At 42.0% G+C, this 13769-nt stretch overlaps 1 protein-coding gene and 1 pseudogene across 1 annotated transcript; both read right to left on the reverse strand.

Moving 5' to 3' along the window:
- Positions 1-2167: 2167 nt before the first annotated feature.
- Positions 2168-3455, reverse strand: LOC135589066 (vignain-like; annotated as a pseudogene).
- An 8225-nt stretch (positions 3456-11680) lies between these two features.
- On the reverse strand, positions 11681-12691 carry LOC135589070 (pentatricopeptide repeat-containing protein At5g50280, chloroplastic-like). The gene has a single exon (XM_065081374.1). The coding sequence runs from the start codon at positions 12689-12691 to the stop codon at positions 11681-11683; it is 1011 nt and encodes a 336-aa protein (XP_064937446.1).
- Between the last annotated feature and the right edge of the window lie 1078 nt (positions 12692-13769).

A 13769-nucleotide genomic window follows, 5' to 3' on the forward strand; every position in this document is an offset into this window, starting at 1 on the left:
GGGAGAATCCAATTAGAACGAGACTCAAGGAGAAATTGTTTGGGTCTGACAACACCATGCCTGATATATGGTCTCTGGAATATTAAATGGATGAGGGACTATAGGTACACGGTAATTGAGGATAGATAGGTCCAAAGGATTGGATTCCCCTGTATCGTTTGGGGACTGTAGTATAGTAGCTTAGTACGTCTGCAATCGATGAGTCGAGTGAATTATTATAGAGATAATAATTCAATGAGCCAGAAGGAGTTCTGACAAGTATGACTCACGGCTAGCTCAATATTGGGCTTAGAGGGTCACACACATATGGTAGGTGTTACGACGAGTAGAGGTTCGGTTATGAGATATTCGTTGGAGCCCCTATCTTATTGGACATCCAATAAGCCCTTAAATTATTGGATCCTATGGATGATATCCAATAAGAGCTAATAAAATATTACTGAGTAGAGACCACTAATTTAAGAGGCTTGGGTAAATGAATGGAGATCCAATACCTAATAGGGCAGGATCCATTAGGGTTAATTGGGGGCCTCTATAAATATGAGGGAACTAAAGGCCCATAGGCTAGGGCTTCTTAGGTAGCCACCTCATATTCTCCTCTCCCCTTCTCCTCCTCAGATAGTAAGTTTGGAGATTTGAGGAGCATCGTCGCAACCCTACTGTGTGGATCATCGCTAGAGATGAGGGCGCTTGACCTCCTTCATCCTCTCCAACAGATCTATATAGATTCAGAGATATATGATTTCCTTAGGTAACACAACTGTCTTACAAGTGGTTTTTTGTGTCGTGGGTTTTTGCACACCAATCTACGCACGACGACGAACATGTATTGAGAAATTTGATATTTTTGTTTTATGTTCTACCGCTGCACATGTGATGTCGCCCCTAGATTTCCCAACACTTAATCCATCACTCATAGCGATCATGTGAATGATAGGAAGAGAAGATACGATAAGTCTAGTTCTCCTTATAAATCGTTATCATTATAGCTTTTAGCTCTGATGATGATATGCCTACAAATCATATAAAAACTTTCTAAATAGCATTAAAAAGATACGCATTGTATATTTGATCTATCGTTATTTGATTTTATTTTCTAGTATTAAAGTTTTTCGCATAATAGTAGTATATTATAGTTTTTATGCTTACAATTGATATCATAGCTATGTTTTGAAATCAAATACTTTATATCGTAAAAGTATTTTAGATATGTTTTGTATTTAAATCTGTTTATTAGTACTATTCACTTGTGAAAAAATATTATTCGATTTTGATTTATAATGTTTGAATAATACATTTATATTGTGATCTGTTTTCTATCTAGTTCGTCATATTACCTGCTTGTTGATGATGTGAGGTTCCTCGTGTTTGATCGATGGATCACTGTCGATAAATTATTATCAACAACAATATTGTTGAGGGTAGTAACCTTCAACAATTGCGCTATAGATTATGACAATTGACGATGGCTAACATGCCTTAGTCATAGGTGATGACAGCAGAGCCGATGCTTGCAGTAGCAACAATGACTACAATAGAATCGATGAGTGTGATGGTTGTAGTAGCACCATTGCTTGTGGTGACTACGACAATGATCGTTACGTGCAGTGATTGCAACAGCATCGTTGCATGCAACGGTTGCAGCAATGTTGCTATGACTGGCATTGATTGGACACCAAAGGTCATGGTACCCTCTCCACATCGACCAGTCATGCAGAAACACGACGTAAGCAGGACGACTCAAGTCCCATATCGGGTTGATCTCAAAGATGCAACAGAAGCCCAAGAGCCAACCCCCAAACCTGATCGATCACAAAGTGTTTCAAAGTGTAGAATCTGTTTCTACAATTATTCTTCTACTTGTGATTACACCTTTTATTTCAGCTGCCTCTCTCAGTTATCTACTCTACAAGTATCTGTTCGTCTTGGACCAAAATAATCTGTTAGAAGTGGCTCAGAAAGCTCGAGCAAGTATTGAACATTCAAATCATCATTAATTTCGTATTCTTATCTTATTTCATATAGTAATGTGGTATCCTGCAACATGATAAGTGGTTGTAGCATTAAAGAATACAGTGTAAAGCCTTCGAAAGTTCTGCATAAAGGTGAATGATCAAAGTAGCTACTTAATCTTCTTTTGGCAGCAGCAATCAGCTTTCAGCCCTCATCAAAGATGCAGCTTCTTCTGCACTGGATTTGGAGATGTCTTAAGAGGATAAGAAGCTTCCATGGCGATACCACACAGCCCCTCGCTGACCGAGATCCCACGCTGCATCCTCACGTAGCCCTCTTCGCCCCACTCTGGTCCCCACGAGTTCTTCACTATCCAGTACTTCATCCCATCCTTAGATGTCCCATAGCCTACGATGGCCACTCCATGATCCAATTCTGTTCCACAGCTCACTGTGAAGACACCCTAAACCAAAGCAGCAGAAAAGTGTTGTCTTTGAAACCTGTTTACGGCAAAAGAGAAGCATGGATGAGAGTTGTGCATACCTCGGAGTAGAACTGGAAGTCCTGACCGCTTGCTTCGATTGCTACTGATACAGGTTGGTTCGCCACTGCTCTCAGCAACGCATCCTCGTCGTTGACGGGAACGTCCTCATATCCATCGATCACAACCGCAGGAGATCTCTCCTATAAATAACAATGATATGTATAGAGTTTACGAAGAAGATAATGACTACAACTAAGCAAATTAACATGTAACTCTTTTTACTTTGCATTGTTCTTGTCGAGCTACATAAGGATAGTTTTCCTCTGTTGTGATCCCTCCATTTCTTTGATGAAGTCGAATGCATCATCCATCATACCTCCATCGCACCCTTTGTTGGTGTTGGTGTCGCAATCCACCAGTTGTTGCTCTGACAAGGAGATAAGCTCGTTGGTTCTGATCTGGTTTATTCCCTCCATCGAAACTACTGTCGAGAAGGCCCAGCAACTTCCTGCAATAATTCATACTAAATTTTCATTTATTTCGATCGAGCACATCAACAAAAATAAAATATTTTGAGCTCACCGCATTTGCCTTGGTCTTTGATAGCAGTGACGGCACCCTTCTGCCTCCAGTCGACGGTGGGAGTTACATTGGTGACGTTCTTGTATAAGAAGTACCCTTTGAGGTTCGCGCTTCCTCTCAGAGTGCTGCGGCGACGAATCCTCGTCCCTGCGTACGTCCTCTTGAACTCCTCCCTCGCCGTATCGCCGAACTTGTTGAGGCTAAGCTTGTAAGGCTTGGCTTTCTTGTTGGACGCGAACACGTAGTTACCGTTCTCTTTAAAAACATCAAAGCGGATGCGCTCCTCGTCGACGCTGCGTGACACGCCATGGTGGCTCTGCCACCTCTCGTACAAGTCCAAGAGCTTCTCCTCCGACGCGATGTCATCCCCAACGAAGGGCAAGCAGGAGAATGCTACCGCAACGAGAAAGGCAGCGAACAAGAATCCTCTCCCCATGGTGGTGAACGAGGAGAAACCATAAACAGGATGGAAGTAGGTTTATGGTTCGGAGGAGGTATCTATAGAGATGTTGGGAGTGAAGCATGACGACTGGGCGGTTAGGAGATTAGGGCATGGTCATGGGAGAGGCTCACTTTTACGTAACTGTTATTGGCATCTTCTTAAGCGATGCATGCATGCATGCATACGTCGAAAAGGTATCCTCTTCGGGTAGTTTGATGTGCATGGGTTCGGGCAGAAGCTTCCAAGCCAATATGGGAGAAGAGTGTGTAGTCCTATAGAAATGGGAACTGTGAGGTTGCATATCCAAATCGCAATTAGCGTTTGATTAGGGAAAGAGATGGATATTATGAAGCCTCATATAGCTCGATGAATTATATTGATCAAAATGTAGCATAAATAAGACTAAAGATTAACTCGATAGGTAAGTCTCTAAGAATAGCTTTTCTACAGCTTCAGATGAAGCATTCCATAATTCATTACTACATTGAGCTTTGGCATCTTCCTCGACGAGGATTCTCTGGAAGTCGTGATCAAACTGGAAGTTGGAAAAGATGCTCATCTTTTCACATTCTTAGATTTGATAAGAAAATTGCATATATATTACAAATTTCATGTACAAATTGATCAAAATAACACCTGAAATAATTTGGCACCGTTTATCTAAAAGAAATTTACATTACACTAATTGCTAGAACTTCTCAACTGGCAAGTTCACTTCACAGAAACCCTAGCGAAGTTTGGAAAAGTTACAAACATCAAGGCAAGGTTTGACTTGGAACAGCACATCTTCACCTCAGAAACAACTACAAAATAAAAGAACCCACAATATTTAACAAAAAAAGGTACCTTGTTCTTTTGTTTGATAATAAAGTACATATTAAAATTGCTTTTCTAATGGCCATGTCTTCTACACAAAAAGCCCAATCAGAAAGGCCCAATTTCAAGTATAAGCATGTTCAGTTTCGAGTTTTCTTTGTACCATATACGAGAACTCATTATCTCCTTGTGGTGGTGGCATTTCAATCCTATCCCCAATGAGGTATTTTCACTTAACCCGACTCTTTCCTCGGGTTGAGGTCCTTCGTAACCGATGGGTCAGGTGAATATTATTATGTACCTCTGTGTCGTGGTTTTGTGTCGTGGTCATGTGAATATTATTATGTACCAAGGGTTGAGGTCCTTCATAACCGATTTGATTTTGTGTCGAGAGCGTAAGATCGTGCACGTGGATTCTTAAGCAAGGAGGAAAGAGGAATGAGGTTGGGTTGGGAGGTTGGCTCTTAAGCCTCCGTTGTGTCTTTGTGATCCACTCGAGGTGGGACTTGAGTCATCCCTCCTACGTCACGTTTCTGCACGATTAGTCGATATCGAGAGGGGAGGGATTCCCGACTCAACCCCTTCGATATTTAAGTTAGCAAGTGGTTTTTGTATTGTAAAGGGTTCGATCCCTTTTCCTAGACTAGAGGGTTTGCTTTTATACCTATGGAGCCGACCCAAAGGTGCACATGTCATTAATGCCCGTCGTTGTCTTTATTCTGTGCAATCGCGTGAGCGACCAACCCATACATTCCTGACGGTGCGGGTCGACCTATGCAGACTTCTGTCATGCGATACAGACTTGTACGGCCCGGACGATGTGGAGTCGATTGTCCATCATGTGCAAAGTTAGCCATTCTCTCCTTTGGCTAATCTGTCATGGCCTTAGCTGGAATTGTCTAAGGCGTGAGACACCCTTGCGGCCACGATGCGAACTTAGCTTGCGTTGCCTAAGTCACGAGGCACCCTTGCGGCAAAGACGCGAACTTAGCTTGTGTTGCCTAAGTCACGCTTCGCCCTTGTAATATTACTCTGCAAAGATCAGCCTACTTGTAACCTCTCGTGGGTCCCAAAGGACCTGTAAAAAGATAAAGTTGATTAGTTCGAAGAGTGAGCGACGGACAAGTCTTGACGTCTCATGAAAGGGGAAGCTTTACAAGCAATTCAGCGAGCACCTTGCGTGCACAAGAGAAAAGAGGGAGAGGGGAAAAATAAGGACTTTAGATGGTTGAATGAACAGCTGCAAGTCCACAAACAGCTGCTCACCGGGTGCCAGGAGCGACAACAAGTTCCCGTCAAGGTAACGTTCGAACTTGCAAAAGGTTGTTCAACGCCCGATACTATACCCAAGCCTCATCCAGCCTAGTGCCGCTCGGGGGGATCAAAGGGGCTAAGATTGCTGACGTTTTGGTAAGTGAAAGCGGACTGTAGAAAACAGCCCGTGGCACACGAAAATGGAGCTATTTTGGGGCTGTTTTGCTCGGTTCGGTGAGCGGTCGCTTTGTAGCGCTGCAACTTATTCAAACTTATATTTTTACAAGCAAAACAACTCAAAACCAAGACAAAACATGCTGCCAAGCAGCTATACATGTAGATGAGAGCGACGAATGATTCGTTGAACGGAGTTGTTGTGGGTGCGCGATGACCGTTCGTGACATTCTCCCCCACTTAAACTATCGACGCTTGTTGGTAGTTGTTGATGATTGTTTCTTCATGTCGTAGGGCATCTTCAGGCTCCCAACTGGCTTCAGTTCGGGGAAGCTTTCGCCACTTCACCTAGTACTATGTCTGCTCAGCTCCATTGGGTAGCTTTATTTTGCGGTCCGCCAGAATGGTTTCAACTCGCTTCTCGTAAGAGGCTGTGGTGGGAGGCAACCGAGTTGGAACACTTCGGGAAGCATCTTGCGGATCCGTGTGGTAGGCTTTTAGGTTGCTGGCGTGAAGAACGTTGTGAATTTTGAATCACGCCGGCAGCTGCAACTTCCCTACTGATAATTGGGAATGCCCCTTCATACTTGCGCACTAATCCTTTGTTGACTTTGTTCCTAAAGAATTGGAGTGATGCTGGTTGGAGCTTTACCAACATCAAATCGCCAACCTTGAACTCTTGCGGTCGCCTTCCCAAGTCTGCCCACTTCTTCATCCTTTTTACTGCCTTCTCCAAGTAAGCCCGCGCAATATCTGCATTTCGGTGCCACTCCTTTGCGAAGTGGTAGGCTAACGGACTACATCTAGTATACCCGATTGCCATGGTATGAGGAGTTGACGGTTGTTGTCCTGTAATGATCTCGAAGAGGCTCTTGTTGGACGCAGAGCTCCGCTGCAAGTTGTAGGAGAATTGGGCAATGTCTAACATCTTCACCCAATCTCGTTGGTTAGCACTCATGTAGTGCCGAAGATATTGCTCTATGAGAGAGTTTATCCTTTTAGTCTGGCCATCTGTCTGGGGGTGGAGGCTTGTGGAGAGGTATAACTTTGACCCCAACAATTTGAATAGCTTGGTCCAGAATCGTCCCAGGAACTGAGCGTTTCGATTACTAATGATATTGTGCGGGACTCCCCAATACTTCACCACATCCTTCATCATCAGCTTGGCCGCCTCCTCTGCTGAACAGTGTAGGGGAGCAGCAATAAAAGTTGCATACTTTGAAAATCGATCGACCACCACGAGTATCAATCCGAGTCTCCCTACAAGTGGCAAGCTTGATATGAAATTCAAGGAAATGCTCTCCCATGGCCTTTCTGGTACGGGCAACGGCTCCAAAAGTCCCACCGGCTTCCGCCTTGTCTTGTTGGCAAGTGAGGCACGTTCGAATATATTCCTCCACATCAGTCCCCATCTTCGGCCAATAGAAGGCCCTCTCCATGAGAGCCAACATTCAGTGAATACCTGGGTGTCCAGCCCAAAGAGAATCGTGACACTCTCTTAAGAGTTCGCGCCTCAAATTGTCCACTCGAGGAACATAAACCTTATTCCCTTTTGTGTACACGAGTCCCTCCTGGACCCAAAATCATCGTGCCTTGCCTTCTTTGATGAGCTACATCAGGGTAACTGCTTGGGGATCACTATATGGTCCATCCTTGATCCTGGAAAGGAAGTTGGAGTGCAACTGACTTGCTTGGCTTCCGCCCTCCAATTGTACGGCATTCACGCGCTCCACTTTCCCGCTCAATGCATCGGCCACGACATTTGACTTTCCAAGCTTATACTCCTTTGTGGGAATTCTTCTTCTTTTGTTCGCCCCCGAGCTCCTTCCCTCGAGAATACTTTGGAGGGTGATTGCCTGAAGATTGTTTCCTTCTTCCTGGGTCTTCAGAGGAAACAAAGTCGGTGAGCCTTTCTGCATCAGCAATTGCCCCGACCATATCGGTGACATTCTTTCGATTTAGTTCTTGTTGAGCCCATGGCTTCAAACTATCGAGGGAGCTGAACAGCTTGTCCTTCTCGGACATGTCATGTATGTCCAGCATTAGTGCAGAAAATTGTTTCACGTAGTCTCGGATGGAAGTATTTTGGCGGAGTTGTCTCAACTTTCTTCTTGCGACGAACTCAGTGTTCTCCGGTAGGAACTAAGTTCTCAACTCCCGCTTCAAGTCCTCCCATGTGTCAACTCAACACTGACCTTGTTGGATCTCCTCCCAACGGATTCTCCACCAAAGTTTTGCATCTCCGTTCAGATACATTGTTGCTATAGAAACTTTAGTATCTTCAGAATCGGGCCTCGTAGCTCGAAAGTATTGTTCCATGTCGAACAAAAAATTCTTGAGCTCTTTGGCATCTCTGGCCCCTCCATAACCATGAGGCTCGGGTGCCCTCAAGTTTTGTGACGGTGCAACGTGGGTGTTGCTTCCTCCCGCATTTAGTGTTCTTGTGAGCATGGTCACCCTTGAAGTGAGTTCCACCACAACTTCCTATAGGTGTTGCATGGAGTTTTTGGTGTCATCTGACTGTCAGTCGACTAGGGCCTCGACCTTGTCGATCCTGGACTCTACTTCCTCTTGCGAGCTCTCTACCCCAACAAGCCTTTGTTGACCATGGTAGAGATCCTCCAAGCTTGCTTCAAGAACATCCAAGCGGGTTTCCACCGTTGTGAGTCTCTCCTTGTGACTCTTTTTCCTAGTTGGCACTCCAGATTGTGCCTCCTCCGCTCACGGAGAGTAGCCAATTTCTCGCTCATCATGTTCGATGTCGCGCTCCTCTTGAGCGGCTCCAACAGCATGAGAGTGAGTGTGCACATGCAGCCCATCTGCGGTTGCTTGGGGCAAGGGTCCGGCTTGCCCCACCTTGCTTGATTCGCTAAGATGCTTTGCCATGGTGAAGTTGCGAAATCCCTTCGCTGCTCGCTCGAAGTGCTTGCCGGCTCTGATACCATAATGTCACGGCCTTAGTTGGAATTGCCTAAGGCGTGAGGCACCCTTGCAGCAAAGACGTGAACTTAGCTTGCAATGCCTAAGTCGCGCTTCACCCTTGTGATATTGCTCCACAAAGATCAGCCTACTTGTAACCTCTCGCAGGTCCCGAAGGACCTTTAAAAAGAGAAAGTTGATTAGTTCGAAGAGAAAGCGACGAACAAGTCCCGACGTCTCATGAAAGGGGAAGCTTTATAAGCAATTCAGCGAGCACCTTGCATGCACAAGAGAAAAGAGAGAGAGGGGGAAAACAAGAACTTTAGATGGTTGAATGAATAGCTGCAAGTCCACAAACAGCTACTCATCGGGTGCCGGGCACAACAACAAGTTCCCGTCAAGGTAACGTGCGAACTTGCGAAAGGTTGTTCAACGCTCGACACTATACCGAAGCGCCATCTAGCTTTGTGCCACCTGGGGGGTTCAAAGGGGCTGAGATAGCTGACATTTTGGTGAGCAGAAGCGGACTGCAGAAAACAGCCTGTGGCACATGAAAACTAAGCTGTTTTGCTCGGTTCAGTGAGCGGTCGCTTTGTAGCTCTACAACTTGTTCGAACTTATATTTTTACAAGCAAAATGACTTAAAACCAAGACAAAACATGCTGCCAAGCAGCTGTACATGTAGAAGAGAGCGACGAATGGTTCGTTGAACGAAGTTATTACGGGTGCGCGACGACTGTTCATGACAGATCGTCGGGTCATTCCACATTAGCTCTTAGGTGATTGCGAAGTATCGCTTTGCAATTGGTGGTGAGAGCATATTTGAAAATGCTCAAGATGCAATCGCCTAAAATAGACCAAGAAATCTGAGATCTTCTGATGTTAATTGTTGACTAATTTGTCCATCTTCCTTTAATGATTATGTTATTAATAATTAATAAATTATCTATGGATTTGGTAATTTGTTGTGATAAGTCTAGGAAGAACATCGATCAATTGGACAGAGGACAGAATAATGTTGACAGATTGGATATATATATATAAATATATATATATATATATATATATATATATATATATATATATATATATATATATTATGTTTATCAATCATATAATCTGTCTGTGGATGTTTATATGAGATGGATGTTGAGAGTACAGCGTAATTGATGAATGATTGTAGCTCTTGTTTAATGAATGATATTTTTTTTCTGATGATAATTTCCGGTTTCTATTTTCTGGAATTACTGGAATTATGCATGATGTTTTTTTTTTTGGTAACCAATGATCGGGTTGGGTTCGATTTTAACGGATCGGATCAAACATTATCAAATCTATGAGCGAGTATAATTAAAGTATTTTCACCAAATCAATCTAATTTTTTTAGGACTAATAGTATATCATTATGAGATATTTAGTATTATTTTTTTATTTTTATGATTTTAGGATAAATAAATTTTTAAAGAGTATTTTTGGATTAAATTGGTGATCAAATATAACCCGTTAAAATTTTATCAAATATATCCAAACTTCTTAAACTAAGATGATGAGATGAAAATATATTTAGTATTATTTTTTTAATTTTTATATGAATTTAGAGTGATTAATTTTTTAAATAAAAGTTTTTTGGAATAAATCTATGATCGAGTATAATTCAAACTTGTAATGAACTAGTAAGATGAGATGATGATATATTTAGCATCACTTTTTTAATATTTATATGAATTTAGAATGAATAATTTTTAAAATAAAATATTTTGATATAAATCTATAATCGAGTGTAAATCTATAATCGAGTGACAAACAAAAAGAAATGTGAAAGTATGATCATAAATATGTAATAATTACAGATGACAAGAATTACGATCATGGATGTAGTAGAAAGGTAAGTTGCAAGAATTGTGATCACAGATACATCCAAGAAGTTTGCTAAAATTTAGAACCATAGTCAACAAGAAACCATAATATCAATCGATAATCAATAAGAAATCAGAATATGGTTCTTACAATATTGTTTGGTGCTCAATCCAAACAACTACACCATCAGATTATGCCACGGAAAGCGCAACATCCTAGGTTTTTACAAGATCAAAATAAATACCAATGGTACGAAGCACACAACAATGAGCATTGAGATGTAGAATCTAATCACACGGAACAGAAGATACCAAGTGTTAGATGATACAAACTCACTTACAAAGACAATAACACACATATATGATAACAAGTTTGCCCTAATCCCAAGTGATGCAAGGTCTCACAACTGTCAGAACCATCACAGCTTCTTTCTCTTCTTAATCCAAAAATTATTCTTACAGACTCTGGTATCAACTATCTAACATTGATTGAAATTACACTAATTCTCAACCACATATGCGCTGCAACTGCCATGGGGTAATCAACTTCTTTGCAGCTGATTGGGATTAATTTAATCAGCTTTACAGTATAACACTGAAGACAACCAAGTTCATAATATATATCTAACAACTCCAGAATCACGGAGCGAGGGCAATAGTGAGCTTCTCTCAAGGTCACAGAGCAACGGAATGAAGTCACCATACAGCTGGAACAAACAAAATTTTCACGTCCTCGTGATAGTCTAAACCCTGTCAAACAACAATATACGAATCAAATGAAGCACATGAATGAGCATTATAATTGTTGCATTTAATCCAGAAATCTGCAAAGTCACACATGTTATATTTTGCACATCAAAATAATTAATGTAAAAAAAGAGATTACCTGAAAGGTATTGCACCACCATAAAAAGGCAATGTCATATTTTCATAAAAATAGGACGACCATGTTTAACCATAATCACTTGCAGTGGTTCACAAGAAAATTCCCTAACTCACTGTCATCTAGTTGTTTGGAATGGTGTGCCATCTCATTTGATATAATTGTTTCTAGATGACACACCAAGTCAGGAATGGATGCCCGCATGATGTGGAAAGAACATATAACCAATGAAACCAAGCAGATGTAGTTATCAGCCCAAACAAGAACCAAGTCATTCGATTATAATTTTAAGAAGAGTTTCACTATATTATTTTTTATCACCAACAACCCTGGTCATACATAATAGATCTCTTCTTTTTGTTTTTCCAGAATTCATCCTTCTTGCCTTTTTTCGGTTTCAAACCAAATTTGCTATTCAGTATTCCAAGTATAGCACTTCTATCCCTCCGATTTTTTGTTGCAGCTTTGACATCCAAAATTGCCCGCAATTTCTGATAGGATCTGGACTCAGGCACCTGCCCGTTTCTGACCATTTGCTTGTGATAATAGAATGCTCTAGTAAAATCACGTACACGAACATATGCATATATCATTGTCGAATAAGTTACAGAGTCAGGCTTCAAATTGAGGGCACTCGTATCTTTCAGCAACTGCGGTAACTTGCAGTGTTGCCCTCCCCGTGCATATGCATTCATCAGTATATTGTAGGTCATGACTGTTGGCTGCAAGCCAAGTTTTCCAAATTCATATATCGCATCTCTTGCTTGAACATAGAGACCATGTTTAGCCAGACCATCTAGTATAATGTTAAATGTAACTCTTGTACCTTCAACTTTGTTGCTGATCATGGATTTCCATATCTCCATTAATTTATCAGTTTCACCAGCTCGCCTGAATGCTTCAAGCAGAGCTGTGTATGTTTCTATTGAGGGTGAAATCCCCTCTCTTTTCATATTCTCATATGCGGCATATGCTTTTTCATGCCATCCACCAACTGAATATGCATGAATCAAAGCAGTATATGAGTGTGACGTGGGTTTAATTCCAGCCTTTTTCATCCGCAAAAACGCATCTGCTGCCATGTCACTCATTTTCCTCTGCCTTCCATAGGCACTTATGAGGCAGGTATATGATTTGACATTTGGTTTCAAGCCTAAACCTTGCATCTCAGTTATTAAAGATTCAACTATTTCAGGTTGCATTCTTCTGCTGTAGGCATTCATTAGAATGTTGTACGTTGCTGTAGTTGGCTTTAGTCCCTTTTCTTTCAGCTCATGAAAGAGACCTTCTGCCTCCTCAACCTGGTCGGGTTTACTATAGGCGTCCATCATGAAAGAGACATAGGTTCCTTTGCTTGAGCAATCGTCCCATTGTTGTCGCAATATAAGGAGATCGGCTCCTCACTACCCAGCACGACTCCCAAATCTGTGATGAAGTTCTTCACCCAGACTCCCTCCTTTGTTGCATCTGATGCAGCAATGTACTCTACCTCTGTGGTCGAGTCAGCAGTAGTATCTTGCTTGGAACTATTCCAGCACACTACTCCTCCATTCAAGGTGTACACGTACCCCGAATTCGACTTGTTATCATCGACATCAGACTAAAAACTTGAGTCTGTGTAGCCTTCAACCTTAAGGCTACTACCTCCATATACTAGTAAAAGATCCTTAGTCCTTCTCAAGAACTTAATGATACACTTTACTGCTTTTCAGTGCTACAAGTCTAGATCCGCCTGATACCTGCTCGTGACACTCAGAGCATGCGCTATATCAGGCCTAGTACATAGCATGGCATACATGATAGACCCTATTACTGAGGCATAAGGTATCATATCCATGTTCGCCCTTTCTTCTGAAGTCTTTGGGGACATACTTGTAGAAAGCGATATCCCATGTCTCATCGGTATGAGACCTCTCTTGGAATTTTTCATGCAAAACCTTTTGACAATGATTTCTATGTACTTGGACTGGGACAAGCCAAGCATCCTCTTGGATCTATCTCTATAGATTCGAATCCCTAGGATATAGGATGCTTCCCTAAGTCCTTCATAGAGAAGTGTCTAGATAACCAAGCTTTTACTGTGGATAACATTCCTACGTCATTCCCGATGATCAGAATGTCATCCACATATAACACCAAAAAGGTGATAGCTCTCCCACTTACCTTCCTGTACACACAAGGCACATCTTCGTTCTTAACGAAGTCATAAGATCTGATTGCCTCATCAAATCTTATGTTCCAACTTCGAGAAGCTTGCTTTAGTCCATAAATGGATCTAAGCAACCTACACACCTTATTTGGGCAGTTCTTAGACACGAATCCCTCAGGTTGCATCATATATACCTCCTCCTCGAGGTTCTCATTGAGGAATGCAGTTTTCACATCCAAATGCCAGATCTTATAATC

The sequence above is a fragment of the Musa acuminata genome, chromosome BXJ1-8 (assembly GCF_036884655.1).
Source record: "Musa acuminata AAA Group cultivar baxijiao chromosome BXJ1-8, Cavendish_Baxijiao_AAA, whole genome shotgun sequence".
In the NCBI taxonomy this organism is placed as follows: Eukaryota; Viridiplantae; Streptophyta; class Magnoliopsida; order Zingiberales; family Musaceae; genus Musa; species Musa acuminata.

What these genes read in the sequence shown, in the direction of transcription:
- LOC135589070 (XM_065081374.1), bottom strand. Translation starts at nt 12,691, where the DNA reads ATGGACGCCTATAGTAAACCCGACCAGGTTGAGGAGGCAGAAGGTCTC.